The 21,913-nt window shown below is 42.6% G+C and overlaps 1 protein-coding gene across 3 annotated transcripts in view; it reads left to right on the top strand.

Annotated features, from left to right (window-relative positions):
• Positions 1–21,913, top strand: part of Frmd5 (FERM domain containing) — a 357,589-nt gene that overhangs the window by 212,317 nt on the left and 123,359 nt on the right. Inside the window, exon 6 of one of the 3 annotated variants that reach the window (XM_068285407.1) lies at positions 7,320–7,503. The exons of the other annotated variants lie outside the window; for them this stretch is intronic. Within the exon in view, the coding sequence (XP_068141508.1) occupies positions 7,320–7,414 (95 nt within the window). The 3' untranslated portion in view covers positions 7,415–7,503. Of the gene's footprint in view, positions 1–7,319; positions 7,504–21,913 lie in introns of those variants that run through there. 3 annotated transcript variants of the gene reach the window in all.

The raw sequence follows: 21,913 nt of genomic DNA, 5'->3' as shown, positions 1-21,913 counted from the left end.
TTTAGAATATATGTATGTATGTATGTATGTATATATATGTATGTATGTACATATATGAACGTGAAACTTTATGTATATGTATAACTTTATTATATGTACCTATGTATGTATGTATGAAACGTACCTACATTTTTCTCATTTAGCTTTGAAAACGCATGCATGTATGTATGTATATACAACCATGTAAATGCATTCATATGTATGTACATATTTATGTATGTTATCATTACTATTGAATACGTATGCGTACATACATATTCAAATGTTTGTACACACTTGACCTTAAAACCCATGCGTACACACATCTATGTATGTACATACATATGTATGTATGTATGTCTACATTTTCGGCAGGCAAGTGTGCATGCATATGTATACATATGTAAGTATGTACATATGTAAGTACATTTGTCAATGCTGGCCGAGGAAACTAAAAAATTTGCAGAGTTCTTGCAAAGCTTTGGAATGGTGTGTTTGCTAAATTGTTGAATAAATTACTAATCAACTTTTTTTCTTTTTTCTTTAAATTACATATGTACATATGTATGTATATTATTTTTCATACATACATATTTAATTTTATATACATATGTACATACATATGTTTTGTGCTATGTACATACATATTCATTTACCTGTAAAACCTATACATATACATACATATACATGTGTATATGTACATATATCTATTAATTTGTTTACTCCGAGGTGCAGGTTGTGTTTTCCAAGTGCTCCGTAGTTTGATCGCGACAGTGCCTAGAAATCCAAGTTTATATCAACCAGGGGAGAGACTCTGTGCCACACTACTCACCCGAAGCAGTTTTCTTGTGGCGGCGACTTGCCATAGCCAGGGCCACTAGCGTATAGGCCTTGTGACTGTTTCAACCAGTTTTCATCTTGGTGGTGCCCCCGGGGGGATTTGGCGCCTTTTGTCTGCCCACCACTGACTCCTTCATTGTATTGGTGCGTAAAAATCCTCTCCATTATCCAGTGCCCTCTCTGTCCTGGACACGTTACCACTTGTTGCAGCGAATAAAAACAATAGAGTTGTCCCATAAAGCGCCACTGATCAGCTGTGCGACCAGTGTTGCATAACGCAGAAATGCTTTGGGCGGTGCCCAGGGCTGCATCCGCCAGGTGGCGCTCAAGTGTCTTTCCTGCTTGGTCGTTAGATTTTAAATCCAAGCCGGGTTACTATCAACGCTAAAATAAATGGAAAATTGCAGCGTCTATGGATCAAGCACGCTGGGACTGTGCATCTAGTGACCCAGTAGGCGAGGAGGCAATTTTCGGAAAGTCCAACAGGATGTGGCGGTCACCAGTGTCATCGCCAGCTGGGCGCCCGTTGCAGGTGCCTAACAGCCAAAACAGCGCGGCTCTGGCGAAAAGTCCCACTGTGATATCGGGCATACCGGAGTTAGATGATCTTGGCAGCCTCCTCTGCCAGTTGGAGAATACCTTCAAGAAGAAGGATGATGGTAAGCCGCAGGTCCGGCATGTAAATCAGAACACAATGCAGGATATACGGCGGATGATAGAGCTGCAGATTGTCATCTGCCACAAACTACTCGGTGACAAAAGCCAAGCAGCATGTAAGGTTGAGATGGCCACGCAAACTTTGCCGGTCACCGTCAACGCTCAGTACGTTGGAGCCACAGTTAGCCATGCTGACAGCCCAGAGCGGCAAAGAGAAGATGCAGTGGCACAGAGGAATACTCCGCCAAAAAAGCAACGTAGCAGCGGGCAGACGTATGCATCCAAACTAAGAGGAGGCGCGACTCGGCCAAACACAGCAAGGAATCACATCACAGAGAATGCGATAGCACCAGTGCAAGAATCTGCATGAAAAGATGACTCTGGCGCAGAATGGCAAATGGTAGGCGCAAAGCGCAAGCCAACTATGCGCAGAGGCAGGCCTCATGCCATAATAATTAAGGCGGATAAGGGGACTTCTTAGAAAGAAGAAAGACTCAGAATGGCGACCTGTTGTTGGAGTTAAAAGCTAAGGATGGAGGCAACAAGCTACAAGAAGAACTGAGCAGTGTACTGGGAACAAGCGCCAAAATTCGCACAGTCACTGATGTGACACATCTCGAGTTACGCAAACTGGACTGCCTGGTAACAAAAGCAGATATTATTGCTGCTATAACCAGTGCAACTGGCACCGGCTCAAGCCAAATAATGGTGAAGGCGTTGAGACCCACATTCAACGAAACCCAGATGTCAATTGTTTGCTTGCCACAGAATAGTGCGGCAATTCTCCTGAAGATAAAGGACTTTGTCGTTGGCCTGTTTAAATGCCCAGTTAAACAGAGAACAGCCACACAAAGGTGTTATAAGTGCCTAAACTTTGGACACGTTGCCGCTAAATGCAACAGCTGCATAGATCGGACAAACTGGTGTTTTAAGTCAGCGACATGCAACGAAGCCCCAAATTGTTTTAACTGCGCAGCGATAGATCGCGACCCCAGAAACCATATTGCTGGTAGCAAAGAGTGCCCCCCTGGGCAAAACAGGAGAGCAACCAACCTGTCTATAATGGTTAAGTTCATGCAGTTGAATCTTAATCATTGTGCAGCTGCGCAAAGCTTGCTCGCGCAAACGGTGAGGGAATTGGATGTAGATGTCGCTATTCTTAGTGAGCCATACAGAGTAGGGGCTAGCAGCCTGTGGGCAGCGGATATAACTGGCAAAGCGGCTATTTGGACCTGTGGCAAAAACCCACTGCTCATCCAGTCTGTGCAACGAAACAACTGTTTTGTGCGGGCAAAAATAGATGATGTATGGCTCTACAGTTGTTATTTGGCACCAAGCCTAAACATACGTGAATTTGAGGCTGTGCTCGATCATCTTTCTGCAGACGTGCGTGGAAAGACCAAAGTAGTTGTTGCCGGCGATTTTAATGCTTGGTCTGAGGAATGGGGCAGCAGCTCAACAAACGCGAAGGGCCGCACTGTACTCGAAGCATTCGCCACCTCAGATCTGGTAGTCTTGAACACAGGCAGCGAGTTCACATTTAACAGAGCGGGCTACGGCTCTGTCATCGACGTGACCTTCACCAGCAGGCAAATTTTTAACACAGCTAAGTAGGAGCTTTGCAGCCATTATGCAGCCAGCGACCATACAGCAATCATGTGCACTATTGGCGACAGTCCAGCAGCAACTGCAGTTACACCGGACAAACCAAAAATGTACAGGGTGGACACACTTAATCCGGAAACATTTGCAGCGACATTATGCTTTCCAACCATGGTAGGAGATGCTAATGATCTATCTAGGAAATTAATGGCCGCCATCACTGCAGCATGCGACAGCAGCATGGCCGTACGCAGGATCCGTAGCAGGCACAAAAGGTCTGTTTACTGGTGAAATGCTGGAATTGCTGAGGCCAGGAATAGATGCCTGAGGGCGAGGCGATGTTACCAGAGAGCCCGGGGACAAGGAAACTTCACCAGCCTGCAGCAAGAATATGCTGATCGCCGCAGATTATTCAACAGGCTAATCAAGGATAGCAAGCGTAAGTGCTTTTGGATCTGTGCAACGAGGCTGAAATTGACATCTGGGGTATGGCATACAAGCTAGCCATGAAAAAGCTTAAGGCGATAAAGCCAGCAGCACCGTTAGAACAACGTATGGAGCATATCGTTAAAACGCTGTTCCCAAGTACGTCAACGGTATTGCCAAGGAACGACAGTCCCACGTTAAGCGAATACAGCCCGGTAACTACAGAGGAGGTGCTATTGGCAGCAGGGAACCTGCAAGACAACAAAGCCCCTGGCCCCGATGCAATTCCTAACAAAGCAATTAAGCTAGCTGCCCGCTTGCAGCCGGAAAAATTTGCGGATGTATTTTCCAAATGTCTCAAAGAGTGCACGTTTCGCGAAATTTGGAAAAAGCAGAACCTGGTGCTTATTCCGAAGCCGAACAAGCCGCTTGAAGATCCTTCTGGCTACCGACCACTCTGCATGCTTGACGCTGCGGCGAAAATGCTAGAGAAAATTATCAGCACAAGGCTGGAAGCAGCCATCTCACAGGCTGGAGACCGCCCATGCAATTTGGATTCAGAAAGGCCAAATCCACGCTGGATGCACTATCGACAGTAGTCGACATAGCGGAGAAGGCGATTGAAGGGCAACGGTGGAAAGGTGGCGGGAAAAAATACTGCCTTATAACCACACTCGACGTTAAAAACGCTTTTAATACGGCCAACTGGACAAAAATAATTGATGCACTTGGCAGATTCCAAGTACCGGAGAACCTCATATTCACCATAGAGGATTACTTTCGGAATCGCGTATTAAATTACGACACCCGAAATGGAGTACGATCCTATGAAATCAGGGGAGGCGTACCGCAGGGCTCAGTACTTGGCCCGCTCCTGTGGAACGCCATGTATGATGGCATACTGCGCATAAATTTGCCCCCAGAATGCCACATAATAGGATTTGCTGACGATGTAGCGCTAGTGGTCGTCGCAAAACATTTACGTGAGGCGGAGGAGAAAGCGGTGGTGTCCATGGGCGCAGCCAAACAGTGGCTTTCTGATGCAGGGCTGACACTAGCGGACCACAAAACAGAGGCTGTTCTTGTAAGCAGCCGAAAGACGGTGGAAGTTGCCAAAATCGAACTGGAAACGTGTACTATACAATCTAGCAGATCGATAAGATACCTTGGTGTCTTACTGGACACAAGACTTTCTTTTAAGGAGCACCTGCAACATGTCAACACAAAGGCAGCAGAAACATGTAGAGCATTGAGTCGCATAATGATGAATGCAAGGGGCCCACGGCAAGCAAAGAGAATGTTGCTTATGAACGTTGTCAAATCGACCATACTCTATGGTGCACCGGTATGGGCAGAAGCAATGCAACGGAAAACGTACAGAAGAGGACTTGACTCTACATACCGTCTTGGCGCTCTGCGTGTTTGCCGTGGCTTCCGGACCATTTCCGATGACGCGGCGCTAGTCATTGCACCGCTTGACATACTGGCGAAAGAGGCTCAAATGATCTTCCAGCAACGGCAGGGACAAGTATGGACCCCCACGACCAGGCGAACAATCATCAAAATGGCGAAAGAAGCCAGCGTGGCAGAATGGCAGCATCGATGGGCAGGCTCAACAAAAGGTCGGTGAACCCACAAGCTGATACCCGATATAAATGCTTGGATAAATAGGCGTCATGGCGAAGTCACCTATGAGCTTACGCAGTTCCTTAGTGGTCATGGCTGTTATAGGACATATCTGCACCGCCTTGGACACGAAACCAGTAATGAATGCACATGGTGCCAAGACGATGTGGCGGAATCACCGGAACACATCATATTCGAGTGCCCAAGGTTCCAGGAAGAGCGACGGAATCTGGCGGTGGAAATGGGAGAGACACCCACAGTCGCCAATTTGACAAAAAACATGATGAGAACAAAACGGTCATGGTCAGCAGTGTGCAACTATGCATTAGTGACTATGAGCAAGCTGAGGCTCCTTGAGCGAGAACGTCACGCTGGAGGGGCATAACTGATGCCCGCCATTATCCCTGCGACGCAATACCGCAAGGCAGTTCCGCAGGATTCGTATGGCAGTATTTTTCTCTCTCCTAATCTCTGTACTCTTATTCCTACTTATTTAACCTATGTTATCACCTGTCCTGTTTATTGTTAAAACTTGTATTACTCACTACACTACATCTTCACTTTTTAAATAAACGAATTAAAAAAAAAAAAAAATATCTATGTCACAAACATACATACATACATACATATGTACATATCAGATTTAGTCTTGTAAACGTATGCATACATACGTATACATAACTACATATATGGAAATACGTATGTACATACATATGTATGTATGTATAAGAGTTACGCTTAAACCAGAGGGCCGGGGCTAACCTTAACCGCGTCAAAGTTTGTATACCCTTGCAACATTTTTGGTAACTCTTTCCTTACATCAAAGTGGAAAAACGTTTAAGCTAAAAAGGCTAATGTTTCCGAAAAAATGGCGTACAATCTTAGCATAGGAAATAACGAAGTTATTGACAAAAGTCACTGTTTTCGAAAGATCGTTCCTATAGGAGCTATATGATATAGTCACCCGATCTTGATCAAATTTGGCATAGTCGTTTATATGTGTAATTAACTCACCAATATTAAATTTCACGACAATAGCTCAGAAAATAACGAAGTTATTAAGAAAAGTCACTGTTCGTGATTTTGTCATTTGTATGGGAGCTATATGATATAGTGATCCGATCCGGCTGAATCCGAGATATACAAGCCTACATGCAAAATTTCAGCTCTGTAGCTCTTACGGTCTAGCAGGAGTTTGCGTTGATCCAGACGGACGGACGGACATGGCTATTTGAACTCGTCTCGTCGTGCTGATCAAGAATATATATACTTTATATGATCGGAGATGCTTCCTTTTATGCGTTGCACACTTTTGACCAACATTAATATACCTTTTTTGCAAGGGTATAAAAAGTATGTGTACACAAGGGCGTCGCCTAGTACTGGCATGGGGTGTTACCTTCACTCCCCCAATATTGCGATCAATTTAGTGAGACTTCAAATCGAAATGTATTAACAAAATTCAGCTACACTTCAGTGACCCCCTAAATTCGACGAATTTCTAGAGAGCTTCGCTCTACCCGGGTGTCCCGTGACACCTCATTGCTTTTTTTTTTTTTTTACGGATTTTTCGATTTATTATAAATTTATCATTATTTATTTATTTTTTTTTTAAATTGCCATACTTAATTAAAAATATATTGTTATTTAGATTATTTGTGTGCATAAAGAAAAATTTTATATTTTATACAAATCGTTAGCGTGGCTCATGGCTCATTTAGTTACGCATTTATTGTATAACAAATACGCTTTGTATATGCGCACAAAACTACAACAATTATAATAATTGATAATTATCAATAACAATATATTCGTAAATTTTACATCAATATTTTGTGTCTCAATCTTATTGATGACATTGGCAGTAGAATCTACCGTTTTAGTGTCAACTAAAGTTTAGATTCATATGATTGGCTCAAATTGGTAGTTTATACAATTAAAAACTCCAATCATATGTGCTAGTATAAAAGCCTACTTCTGATTGTGTTAGTTGTTTTGTTTTTTCTTCTGCGGAGGCTGTTGACTTTCGTTGTGCCGGGGTGTATTTTTAATTTGCAATTAAAAACTTTTTTCTATTTGCACTCCCCTTGCCATCACTCGCACTCTACTCACTCAGTTTTCTTATATTTTTTTTGTATATGATTTCTCCTTTTTGTTACGGTTTTTCTTTTCATTTTTTTTCTCTCCAGGTCGCTTAGGCCTCTTCGACCTATGTCACGGTCAGCGGACGTTGACGATACTATGCGCAGTACGTTCAAGTGGCCCCTACGACACCAGGACATAGCCTGTTACGCGCGAGCCCAAGCAGATAACTGCCCACCTCCCACCCGACCGACCGAGGGGTGCAGCCGTATAACGCACGGCACAATAGAAAAAACAGACAAACAAATAATACTACAGCTATCTATTTAATCAATGGGATAGGATAGATGTTTTAAGCATATTAATAGAAAACTCTGAGCCGATTACAGAGAATTGAAGGTTGTAATCAGAGCAGAGGACCCTAAAAGGTTCATGCATAGCATAGTTAGAAGAACAACGACTAAGGGATAAAGGTATCAAAGGATGTCTACTCCGTCTACATGGTACCGACAGATTCACCTGAGCTAATTAATCAGGCGAGTCGATATCACCAATTAGGAGCTTGTGCATAAAAATGACACCAAGCATAATTCTACGGTTAGTTAGGGATGGAAGGTTAATCAAGAGAAGTCTACTAGAATACGAAGGCAAATTGACATTGCGATCCCAGCTTAAGCCACGAAGTGCAAATAACAAAAACTGCTTTTGAACGGATTCAAGTCTAATTTGGTGCGACTCAGATTGAGGGGACCAAATGCAAGATCCATACCCTAAAATAGGACGGACAAGCGAAGTAAAAAGAACTTTAGTTGTATAGGGGTCATCAAATTCTTTTGACCATCTTTTAATGAAACCCAGGACACTCATGGCCTTTGCGACCGTGGTGGAAATATGGGTGTTAAAATTTAACTTATGGTCCATAAGTACGCCAAAATCATTCATATTGTTTAGACGTTCTAGAGGGCTATTGTTTAGAAAATAAGTGACCAGTTGAGGAGAGTTACGGAAAAAAGTCATTATCTTACATTTGGTAGTGTTAAGATTTAGTAGATTAAACTGGCACCAGGATTGAAAGTTTTTAAGATCAGCTTGTAGCCGACTAAATGAATCTGTATCTTTATGAGTAAGACAAAGTTTGACATCGTCAGCATACATAAGCACGCGCGAATGAACAATGACTGATGGAAGATCGTTAATAAATAGTGTGAAGAGCAGAGGGCCAAGATGACTACCTTGAGGTACACCAGAAGTCACAGGAATGGAAGCGGAAAAAGAAGACTTAAAAAGTACCTTCTGTTTTCTATTTGTTAAGTATTCTCGAACCCAAGAAAGGAAAAGCGGTGGAAACCCAATGTCGCTTAGCTTAGAAAGTAATAGGGTATGATTAACGGAATCAAAGGCTTTGCTAAAGTCAGTATATATTACATCAGTTTGCTTACCATTTTTGAACCCCTTGATAATTATTGATGTAAATTCTAAAAGGTTAGTGGTTGTAGATCTACGTTTCACAAACCCATGTTGGGATGGCGAAATAATAGAGCTGCAAAAATGTTGCATTTGAGAAGTTATAATTTTCTCAAAAGCTTTCGGAATAGCGGACAATTTTGAGATACCCTTATAGTTAGAGGCTTCGGACTTTTTGCCATTTTTATGCAGAGGAATGATATACGACTCCTTCCAAATAGATGGAAAAGAGGAAGATTCGACAGACAATAGAAACAATTTTAAAATGGGCTTACATAATGCGTTTGCACAGAACCTGAGTATACATCCAGGAAGACCATCTGGCCCCGGAGAATAATTAGGTTTAACTAGTTTAAGTTCGCTAAGAAGAGAACTTTCATCAATCACTGGATTGAAAATGCAATTAGCTTTTTCTAAATGATAAGGATACGGGCTTGCTCGATATTCCGTTGAGGAATAGGTTGTTTTGAAAAAATTCGCAAACATATCTGCAATTGCCTGATCAGTGCTCGCTTTTTTATTTTGAAAAGACAAAAAAGATGGGTGCACAGAGGTCTTACGTTTAGAATTAACAAAGTTATAAAATTGTTTAGGGTCAGAAGAAAACTGAAGCTTACACCGCTGAAGATAATTCTTATAGCATTGTGTATTAAGCATCATGAACTTTGAACGAGCGACTGTATACAGAGCATAATCTGATGAACGACGTGTTTTTTGAAACTTCTTCTAATACCGTGTCTTCACATTTTTCAAATTGGATAACTCACGAGAGAACCAGGGAGGTTTGTTAAGCCGCTCCAGCCTACCAAGAGGCACACAAATATCAAAGAGTGAATTCAGAGTATCATAGAAAAAACGAACAGCTGAGTTCATATCTCTACAATTGTACAGATAAGACCAATCGGTAGTAGCAATGTTTTCATTAAGGCTGGCAAAGTCAGTCTTACGAAAGCACCTAGGTAGAGGTAACTCATTTGAACCAAGTAATGGTGAAAGCAAGGGCAAATCAATTTTTAAATTTAATGTAGGATGAAATTTGTCTTCTGGAAGAACAAATTGTTCGATCCTAGAAAACTCACAATAAGAAGAATACAATACAAAAATAAATTTCCATTAGAATTTAAGACAGGATTGACTTGGGATAAAGATAAGCCTAGAAGGCCATCAATGAAGTCATGTGACAAAGAGGGCAGCAACGTGGTAGATTCATCTGTTAGTGACCATGCTAAAGCGGGTAAATTAAAATCACCTACAACTATGAGCAAGTCTTGACTGGAAACTAAGGAGGAGACAAACTGAATTGCCTCTAAATGATTTAAATATACCACCATGTCTGACAATGGTGGAATATAGGAACAAGTAATGAAAGCATTGAAAGATTTAAAATTTACTTTAACACCGACAAACTCAATCTCCTGGGTACTAGAAAATTGAATCATTTCAGATGACAAAGCAGTATCAACAGCTATCAGAACGCCACCACCTATACGAGAAATCCGGTCACGTCTGAATATAGAAAAGTTTGAGGAAAAAACCGATGCATCAGCAATATCAGGTTTTAGCCACGTCTCTGTAAAAGCTAGAATGTTATGTTCAAAAGAAAGACTATCTACATAGAGATTAGAAAGTTTAGATTTCAGTCCTCTAACGTTCTGGTAACCGTTAAGGGGTTAAGGGACGAAGCTAGTTTTTTGACACACCAGCAGATGCTGATGTGGCAGGAATATTGTTATTTGTTGTTGGCAAGCGAATCGGTTTCCGATTTTTCTTTTTTACAGTATATTCCTTAACTATTATATGTTTTGGCCAAAAATCTTCTCGACATATAGTGTCGAAGATATTGGCAGAAACACTAATTTTAAAGGACGAAATGTCCCGAGAATAAGGAAATTTAAACTTCTCCACCGCAATATTCGAGACGTTAACTTTCTTCCGAATATAGGCTATTACATCATCAGATGTGACAACAGGGTCTAGCCTAGAAACAAATATATGTTTCTTTGGTGGTATGCCAACGAGAGGCCGCGGTCCCGAAGCGTCAGCCGCAGCAGTAACGTTGGACAAGTCACCCACTGCAGCAGTTAACTTGTTTACGGGGCACTCGATACTTTTAGAACTATCGGCAATTTCCATTGGAATGGGTAATTGCCCGGACACATCAGACACTACAATAGGCATCGTTTTTAAGAGATCATTCCCAGGTGATACCGGTAATTCCTTACTAATAGCATTCACAACAGGGCTCTTAAACGAAATCAAATGCTGTACATTAGGAGTGGACGGTGCATGAGACCGGTCGGGGACGATAAGAGACGCTGGCGGATCTACAGATACAGAAACACGCCAAGGACTGGTCCTTTTACGTTTCGGAGACTCATTCATAAGCGATAAACTTCTGAACTGAGTCTCCACCGCAGTAAACTCCGCTTGGAGTTTATTAAAACCTGCCCTTAAAGTGTCAAAACTATCTCTAGTCCGCCTCATGAAAGAGCGCATCTCATTCTCGACCTCACGGCAAGCATCACATCCATATTTTAAGCCACCACCTTTAGCAATAGACTCCTTGATTCTGCCAGTGTAACCTGCACACTTAACGTAAACCGCATTGTCACACAACCAACAAAGAATATAATCATGGGAGTCAACCGCATTAGTGGCAACTATGCAATTATTTTTTGAGCAGACAACCATTTTATCAAAAAGTTTAATTTAATTAAAAAAGGAAATACAAAAATAAAAAATAAAAATTCTAAGGGTAAAAATTCTTTGTATAAGAATATACTGACCAGTTCTGACACAAGGGTTAATGTGCAGAGTAAGCCTTCACAACTAAAGAATAAAAAGAGATGAAAGCACAAAAACAAAAACACGTATCACAAAGTCGCGGGTAGGCAAAAGACGAGAGCGCAAATCAATCAAGAATAGGAAAGAGCGGGAGAGCGCGTCAAATTGAACACATGCAACAACAATTTGTACGCAAGAGCGCGAGAGTTAGTTAAAACGGTAAAGACACAAACGCAAAAGAGATAAGCAAAACAACAACACCGCTAATGCAAGTATTGTTGTAAGTTTTGATTTTATTTAAATTTAAACAATGATGTTGAAATTATTATTAAATAAACCGATAATAAATTTAAGAAATTTGTAAAAGTATTTAATCGCGAGAAAAAAATAAAAATTGAAAAAATTGAGTGAAAGTTTTTTTTTTTTTTTTGTTTTGTCGCCATGTAGTAGAAGGATTTCACTGTCTTGAGGGTGTTTCCATAATCCACCATGAACATAATAAAAGAGAGTTTCTGACTCGTTCTTTTGAGTTTGGTTTATTGAATGATTCTTATATATTACAATTGTTCAGTACAGCTAAAGTCCGCGTGACTGCGCTGCCAGTGAAGCTAACAGGGGAGCCGATATACTTATATGTATGTTTACATAATTAAGTATGGGTCGCTGCGGGAGAGTGGGTGCGTATCATGTTCACTTGGTGACTGAGTCGTTGCGGGTGTTAGATATGCGGACTCAGCACTGTGCAGTACCATGCATTCATGTTACCGAGAATGCGTGGTACTTGAATTTGTATATACTGTAAACACCTATTTATTGGGAAAATATGATAACGATTAATTTGTATTTCCTGGATTTTATCTTTGGTTTTTCTGCGCAGATGCAACTTGCTCGTTGCGTCGCCGGAAGAGAAGAGAGACGCCGTCTCTCAACCTATCGAGGACTTATCGCTAACAATCGATACTTATTACTAACAATCGATACTTATTACTAACAATCGATACTTATTACTCACAATCGATACTACAATACCGGTTTCGGTATATACATGAGCATTTAACAGACTTTGTAAATAATTGGAATCTTACAACTCGGCCGTCCTGACGAGGAATCGACCTCGATTCCAATGGTTAACAACGAAGGGGGGGGGTAAATAAAAATCTTAAGTGGCTGGTGTCGCCTTTGTTTGGCTATCAGAAGTGCAATCTTGATCAGGGGCAACCCATAGCTTTAATTTGGAGGCTTCTAGGACCCCATCATATGGTAGTTGGGTGATTTGGGAGCCCTCTACATCCCGGATTACATATCGGTCATTCGGAAGTTTTTTATGAACCACATACGGACCACGATACCGCCTGATAAGCTTTTTGTTTGTGCCTGCCGAAGATCCACATTCTTAATAACTACGAAATCCCCCTCCTCAAAACTAACGGCAGGGAGGTGATGCTTCGAATAATATTCCGAATTATATTCTTGGGACTTAACAATGTTACGGAAGGCTAATCTCCGGACGTCTACCTCTGAGGCATCGACCTCCTCCGTTCTCTCACCCAACCGTTCGGTTAGTTCGTCTACTACCACACCTCGTTGTTCAACACCGAATAGAAGTACGGAAGCGGCAAATTTGGTTGTGGAGTGGACGGAGTTATTCAATGCAAACTCTATGTTCGGCAGTTGTTGGACCCAATCTGCATGGTCCACAGGTTCCGTCAGTTTACCCAACATGGGGCCCAACACGCGGTTAACCCGCTCGACTTGGCCGTTGGCCCGGGGTGAGGCAGTGGCATTCAGCACATGAATTATATTATTGGCCTTCAGAAATTCTTCAAACTCGGAGGAAGTAAAGCAGGTACCTCGATCGCTGATGATTCGGCGGGGTCTACTGTAATTTTCGAAATACTGAGATTCTAATGTCTGGCATACTTCACGTGAATTCGTCGTGGCGGCAGGGTACAGCTTCACAAATTTGGTGAAAGCGTCAATGACAACCAGAAGATACTTTTTCTTAGAACGTATGGACGGAAGGGGGCCCAAATGGTCAATATGGACGGTATCAAACGGAAGGCGCACTTTCGGAATACTATGTAGCGTGACACGGTGGTCCGAAGCAGACGCGGAGTAGTAGATACACTTGAGGCAATTTTTAATGTAATTGTTAACACAAGACTTCATACACGGGAACCAGTAATGCTTCTTGATCTGTGCACAACATTTCTCCGTGGCCATATGGCCAAGCTTCTCGTGCACTACTCGTATGACATGATTTATCATTTCGGAAGGGACATAAAGTTGGGGTACACTCGTCGAGGACAGGCGGTACACTACTCCATCTCGCAGTTCGAAATCCGCTATCTCATATTTCTCTAACTCATCTCGGAGTTTGACAATCTCAGGGTCCCGGTTCTGGGTTAACTGCAGTTGGAAGTCGAGGTTTATATCGTCAACGTATGCGGCAGTTTCTATTCTGCTTAGAGCATCAGCATGGGGCATACCAACCCCCGAGCGGTGTACAATCGTGTAGTTATAGTTTTCCAACAGCAGGGCCCAGCGAGCAATCTTGGCGGAATGTCCACCATTTCTCAGTGTCAGCGCAAGGGAATTACAATCGGTCACGATTTTGAACGGGATGAACTTAAGGTATGTCTCAAAACGTTTCAAGGAATACACTATAGCTAACGTCTCTAGCTCATAACTGTGTAGTTTCGATTCAGCGGCGGAGGCCATCTTAGAGAAGTAGGACACTGGGTGTAATTTACCGTCTGTTTGTTTCTGGAGGAGCACTGCTCCAAAACCAATTGAACTAGCATCGCAGTGTAACTCTGTTTCAGACTTCGGGTTGTAAATAGATAACACGGGGGATTCAATCAATTTCAACTTCAGTGTTCGGAAAGCTTCAAGGCATTCATCGGAGAAGACATAAGGGGTATCTTTTCTTAACAATCGGGACAGCGGACACGCAATCTTAGCGAAACCTGATACAAATCGGCGGAAGTATGAGAATAGGCCTAGGCAACGCTCTAGTTCCTTGCTATCCCTTGGAATGGGCAAATCCCGTATCGCCTGAATATGAGCTGGTTTAGGCGTGATACCGGCGGAATTGGCTAAGTAGCCCAAGTACTCTAGTTCCCTATACGCAAAACGGCATTTCGTCAGCTTCAGGCAAAGCCCGTTCACTCTTAACACATACAATATTTCCTTCAGAATCTCAAGGTGGGTTTCAAAGTCATGCGACGCGACTAGAATGTCGTCCATATATATCACCAGTTGACCTCGGTTTATAAATTCCTTAAGGACAAAATAAATGAATCTAGCGAACACGGAAGGGCCATTACAAAGTCCGAAGGGCATGCGTACATATTCAAACTGGCCATCAGGGGTTACAAAGGCAGTATATTTGATTGAGTCTGGGTGCATTTTCACATGGTGGAAACCGTTCTTCAAGTCCAAGATAGTGAAGAATGATTTGCCACCCAGATGTTCAATGCAATCATCTAACAGAGGAATCGGAAAATGATCTCGAACTGTAATTTTGTTCAACGGGCGGTAATCTACACACTTCCTTAGGGTGTTGTCCTTTTTGCGTACAGGGACAATCGCGGCAGCGTAAGGGGAACTACTGTGGCAAATAATGCCAGCTTTCAAGAGATCGTCACAAATCTCACGCACCTCGATGCGTTCGTGGTGCGACAGACGGCGGGGGCGGCAGAAAATCGGAGTTTGGCTAGTCAATTCTATTTTCATCTCATAGTTCATGGGCTTGATTAAATCTGGATCAACTTGTACATACGACGTGGAAATAATAGACTTAAGGCCTGCGGTTTGCTCTTCCCGTAACGCGGGCTCTATATCAAAGTCTAATTCACTGACAGCAGGGAGCTCAATGGCATTTATCGCCATAAGTGCATCGTTCAATGTTTCCGAAGGTACAGCAGAAGTTTTCGGAAGGGGAGAATCAGACAACAATTCGGCAGATACAATCTCATTCCTATCATACGGCAGTATCACTCTCTCTTTCATAAATATGTCAAAGGACGTCAGAACAGCAGTAAGATTTGGATTTATACATTCAGTCCGTTTATTCATGAGTATCAACGATTCTTTTTCATATTTCAGTTCCTTCAGTTTACAGAGTCTAATATTAATTTTATACAGAAGATCTCTACCTATAATCATCGGCAGTTCGGTTGCTTGGTTCGTCAGGACTTCAAACGTATGTATTGTATGTGTGTTGCGGAGGCGAACCCTACACTGGACTTGGCCTAAGGACAGAAGTTGGCTATTTCCTAAACCACGGCAGTTCAATGTACGGGGGCTAAGACGGCAGTTGGAGGGGACTTCAGATTGACGGATAAAACTCTTTGGACTACCCGAATCAAGGAGAGCAAACATATCTATAAATCTCCTATCTTGCACTTGATCACAAACAAAAGCAACACTCACCAGTTGTAAATGGTCTAGTCGATTTCCCGCTTCATCAGCGGCGGCGGCAGCAGTGATATTGGTGGCATTTCCAATTCGAGACGGGCAGTTTTTGTAGCTGTGGCCCACTATGCCACACTTGAAACATGAATTCGGAGGTCTCATTGGTTTCGGGCATTGACTCTTGTAATGCCCCCATCCTGAGCAGTTGAAGCATCTGGTCTCACTCGTGACGGTGCCTGACGATTTATTTCCAGGCGCCACGGCAGTTGTTGTTGACTGCGCCTTCACACTATTGCTTTGTCTGGAGGCAGCGGCCTGCATACGGAGGCGCTCGTAGCGTTCCAGTAGGGGCTTCAGTTCACCAGGTCGACCAGAATTTCAAATGCGTCTTCCAGATCGTTCAGCCATTTCTTCACATCGTATGCGGTATCCGCTGAAAATCGAGCCACCATGCTCTCAATGACACTCACGTCACTGACTTGCTGTCTCGGTGCTTGGAATTCGTCAATCCCCTGCTGCAGTTTGAGGATTTGATGCTGTAGATGTAGCAACTCATGTTGTTTCTGCAGCGTCCCCAGTTGCTCATCCAGGCTGGGGGAGTCGGAAGTGGCCGGTGTGATGGCGGCCGCGGCAGTCGATACGGAGGGCACTAAAGCGGGCATCTCCTCCCATGGGTCCGCGTCGGGACCAGTGGCGGGGGCGGCGAGCGAGGCCGCAGCCCGCATGGCAGACACATAGTCGGAGGGCACAGCATCCGCAGGCACAGTGGATGTGGCAGCGGCGGCGGGCACAGCAGTGGCAACAACAGTGGCAGCGGGCGCAGAGGCGGCGGGCACAGCAGCGGCAGCGGGCACAGCAGTGGCAGCGGGTGCAGAGGCGGCGGGCACAGCAGCGGCAGCGGTGGTGGGCACAGCAGCGGCAGCGGGCACAGCAGTGGCAGCGGGTGCAGAGGCGGCGGGCACAGCAGCGGCAGCGGTGGTGGCGGCAGGGGCGAGCATGTCAGCAGCGGGCCCAGCAGGGGCGAGTGTGGCAGCGGTTGGCCCAGCAGGGGCGGAGGTGGCATCAGTTAGCCCAGCAGGGGCTCGTATGGCGGCGGTTGGCCCAGCAGCGGCGGGCCCGGCAGGGGCGAGCATGTCAGCAGTTGGCCCGGCAGGGGCGAGTGTCGCAGCGGTTGGCCCAGCAGGGGCGAATGTGGCATCAGTTAGCCCAGCAGGGGCTCGTATGGCGGCGGTTGGCCCAGCAGCGGCGGGCCCGGCAGGGGCGAGCATGTCAGCAGTTGGCCCGGCAGGGGCGAGTGTCGCAGCGGTTGGCCCAGCAGGGGCGAATGTGGCATCAGTTAGCCCAGCAGGGGCTCGTATGGCGGCGGTTGGCCCAGCAGCGGCGGGCCCGGCAGGGGCGAGCATGTCAGCAGTTGGCCCGGCAGGGGCGAGTGTCGCAGCGGTTGGCCCAGCAGGGGCGGAGGTGGCATCAGTTAGCCCAGCAGGGGCTCGTATAGCAGCAGTTGGCCCGGCGGAGGCGAGCATGTCAGCAGTTGGCCCGGCAGGGGCGAGTGTGGCGGCAGTTGGCACAGCGGCTCTCGGTACTGCAGCGGCAGGCGCAGCAGCGGCGGCTCCTGTGGCCGTCGGTACTGCAGCGGTAGTCACAGCAGTGGGTGCACCAGCAGCGGTGGGCGTGGAGGCGGCCGTCCTAGATGTGGAACGTGTGGCGCGCCGTGTCCCGAAATATGTATCCTTTCGGGTGGTCATCCCACTTCTGAGTTGTAAACACCTATTTATTGGGAAAATATGATAACGATTAATTTGTATTTCCTGGATTTTATCTTTGGTTTTTCTGCGCAGATGCAACTTGCTCGTTGCGTCGCCGGAAGAGAAGAGAGACGCCGTCTCTCAACCTATCGAGGACTTATCGCTAACAATCGATACTTATTACTAACAATCGATACTTATTACTAACAATCGATACTTATTACTCACAATCGATACTACAATACCGGTTTCGGTATACACATGAGCATTTAACAGACTTTGTAAATAATTGGAATCTTACAATACATAAATATTGCAACAAAGTGCTACAATATGTTTATAATATTATTTATGGACAGTGATGTGGAGTGATCATTCGATACGTGAACATGCTACAGACGAGAAGAGACGAGATTTACTTGTGAGCCGCTATCCAGGAGTGCTCGAAATTCTGCTTTCCTTTTATGAATCCCTTTTACCACTACCTTGGCCGTTGCCAACAGGGTGTATTTTCTGCCAATTCCATATACAGAAGCTGCAGAAGCAGAGGTAGCAACTTGATTGCCTATTTGTAAATACAACATTGTGTTATGTTTCCTATCGCATTTAAAGCATTCTCTCCAAGGGCAATTTTTTGCCACATGGTCCGGCTTGAAGCAATTGACACACAATTAGTGTCTCTGCACCCAATTAAGCCGCTCTGCTGCGGATTTGATTATGAACCTTCACATTGGAAGAATTTGTGCTTTGCTGTTTCGCAAAAAGCACAGAAGGTAATGTTTGTTCCAGATGCTGTTGCGCATGTCTTCCTTGGACTTGGTTTCTCAATGCTGCGATTTTGTTTCTTGGTTTCCCAATCGCCTCTAATGCTAGGAAGCGCTGTTCCAAGAATGATAGGAATTCCTTTACTTCCTGCAGATCCCTTGTGTTTTAAAAGTATTGCTCATATAGTGCATGGTTGAATCTATCCAATTTTCTTATCATATAAAACATTATGACAGCATCTGTAGATTCCATATTAACGCCTACATTTTTTAAGGCTTGCAATGATTCAAAAATGTTATCATGCTAATTTTTTATAGAAGCTGCGTCATTTCCCACATTTGGGTGATCAAACAGCTTTGTCAGTATGGCTGTTACTATCAGTAGTTTATTATTAAATCGTTTCTGCAATATTGACCAAGCAGTGTTGTAATTGGCCTCTGTTAATTCCAGGTGTCGTATCAATCGCCCTGCTTCTCCAGAGAGGTTTGATTTTAAGTACCACATTTTATCCATTGTGGAGACAATCGACTCATGAACCACTTTTTTATAGATGTCATGAAATTGTTGCCATTTTTTTTTAATCCCAATGATTGTATCGATTGCAACACAGGTGGTGATTGTATCATTACATTTTCTGCTGGTGCCGCACAGAATTTCAGCATTGTATTTTCTGCGGCCACAAACGTAGTTATATTATATCCGGCTTTGGCTAAATATTCTGCTAGCCGATGAATCTCATAATGGATTTCTTCAATTTGCGTCCTTAGTTTGTCGACTACCATTTGGTCTTTGTGATTTTTTCTTCAGGCACTATTTGTCTTAATGTCCGACAATGAATACAGCAGCGCAGTTTGCTTGCGAATCAGTGGTATGATCTTGACGACCTCTTTCTCTCGTTGGCCAGCTTGCCTCTCTAGTTGTATCTTTGCCAAATGGTCTTTCCAATCTTTCATTGTATTAGTAACAACCGCCTTCATTTTTCTGAAATAGTCTGTTACAAAGTAGTCATCTTCTGTTGTCACGTTATTTAATTTGTCCATTAGATCCTAATGACTTTTCTCCTAGTTCTCCCACATGTATTCCACGAGGTCAAGTTTCTCCTCGAAAGAAGATGGCATTGTTTTCCTGGCGATAGAATCCTTTTTGCTATTCGAATGAAGGCCTGAATTGCCTCTCCTCTTTCTGTCTGCAGCTTATAAAACTCCTCCATGTTCCTTTATTATTTATTATTCTTACTTATTTCTCTTATTTAATTCGATACCATCTATGCATTTTTGGAAAGATTTTTAAAAATTCAATTTTTTCAATTTTCTTCAAAAAAGATCATTAATTTTGAGTAATTTAATAAGAATTATCCATAAAAATCTTTTTTGATCAAAAAAAATAAAAATCAAAAATAATAATTAATAATGATTTTTATTTTTTTCGCTCAAAATAAAACTCACTTTTGAAAAACGGCCAAAAATTATCAGCTTTAGCTTTTGACAAATGTATGAAAAATGAAAACAATGATAAAATTGGTATTAATACTAATGCAAAAAAAAAAAATTTATGGAGTGGTAGTCCTTGAACTCCTTTTTAAGGATGTGCAAAAATATTTTGAAAATATTTAACATGGAAGCCGTTTTTCAAAAGTGAGTTTTATTTTGAGCGAAAAAAATAAAAATCATTTTTAATCATTATTTTTGATTTTTATTTTTTTTGATCAAAAAAGATTTTTATGGATAATTCTTATTAAATTACTCAAAATTAATGATCTTTTTTGAAGAAAATTGAAAAAAATCGAAATGTAATTATCAAATAAGTTTTTTAATATAACTTATAATGATTACGGTCCCTGGTTTTTACCAATAGTTGATTTTTATTTCCAATATACCTATTCTTTTACACTGATGAACGCTACGACAGTGAAATCAATTTTTTTTTTTTTTAGTTTCTTTTATTTGTTATATTTTTTTAAAAACTGCTGACTGATGCCGAACTCGTGCGTACTACCTGGGTTACTGACCGAGTGCACTAGGTCAGAGATTGCTGACGCCAAAGTTTTTAAGGGAGTGCAACAGAGTTAAACAAACTTTATTTTATATAAAAATGATTTTTATGATTTCGTCGCCTTATTGACATAAATAGTTGTTAAATGTTTTTGACGAAGTAGTCGCCTAGTTGATAAATTTTTATTCAATGGGTATGCACTGCTACAACGTTGCGGAAAACCAACTTCTAGTTTTCCAATAAATTGTTTTTAGTCGGCAAGTTGTCTTGTATGCTCCGCAATGATTGCCAAGTTAATCAATTGCGATGTTTTTAGTCGGGACCCCAGATTAATGTGAACTGTTCATCAATTTGTGCCCTCGCTTAGGATTGTTCTATGTCCAAAGCGTGCAAAGTAGTCGCCTAGTTGACCAGTTTCCTTGTTGTTGAGAGATTGGTTGCCTGAGTTGACCAAATATTCTCCTTGATGACGGTTTCACCAAGTCTGTTACTCTTTCAACTTGGAGCCGCCAATGTCGGGGTCACCAAAATGTTTAATGAAAGACGTTAGTAATTCTTGAATTAAATTAATCTTTATTTGTTTATATATAAATAGGCACTAGCACATAAACCAGTGACTCGAGGTTGTCGCAACCAACACATAAATTGGGTGGACTTCTGAGTGAGATTACAAAGGTAGAGATGGGGGCCAAAGACACAGCGATGCACACACGATGTAACTACAATTGGTATCTGATCTTACTTATAATAATGCATTTCTTTTATAGTAAAAATAGAGAGCTCACCAGTGCATAGTTCGACATAGTGTTAGGTCAGCAAAATACGTCTTTATTGTTAATAGCTAACTATGGCAGCTTAATTAGTTAATTCTTTATTGAGCCATCGATATCTATAATCGGGTTACATACTTATTTTGACATACATTTCCATTTGTTCTAAATTAAAATTGTCTTAATGTTATATTATTTTATATAATCTAAACACCAACACCATCCATGTGACCTCTGGAGTACCTCAGGGTAGTCATTTGGGTCCATTGCTAATCCATCCTATCTCAGAGTACGGATCTTGCATATCGTGACCTCAATATGAGACGCACCAAAATAAAATTGAATCTGTTCAAAAGAAATTTCTCCTTTTCGCTCTTCGCGGTTACGACTAAAGAGATTTACTATGCGATTGCGAACTTTTTGGAAAGTAGCTTATCTATTTCGTCAATGATTCACGAGAAATCGGATGCAAGATTGTATGCGGAAGTATAATTTTTGCATTTTCGTGAACAAGGTCTTTTAGATACAACCGCGAACATAAGTTGGGTTGGGTCGACTTTGGCTTCAGAAAATTGGTCAAAGTATCGTAGTTCTTCCCAAGTTAAGACAGCGGATGGACAAGATCAACCAGTCATCGGTTTCATTACGCTAGACATTACCTATAAAGACAAAACCAGACCGATAAAGTTATTCATCCATTCAGAAAAGGATGATATTGGGAATACATTTTTGAAAAGCGTTTCAATTAACGCCAGGTTTTAT

Source organism: Drosophila tropicalis, unplaced genomic scaffold (assembly GCF_018151085.1).
Source record: "Drosophila tropicalis isolate 14030-0801.00 unplaced genomic scaffold, ASM1815108v1 contig_401, whole genome shotgun sequence".
NCBI classification, from domain to species: domain Eukaryota; kingdom Metazoa; phylum Arthropoda; class Insecta; order Diptera; family Drosophilidae; genus Drosophila; species Drosophila tropicalis.
The sequence above is the reverse complement of the archived record's forward strand: the minus strand, read 5'-3'. Positions and strand labels throughout refer to the sequence as shown.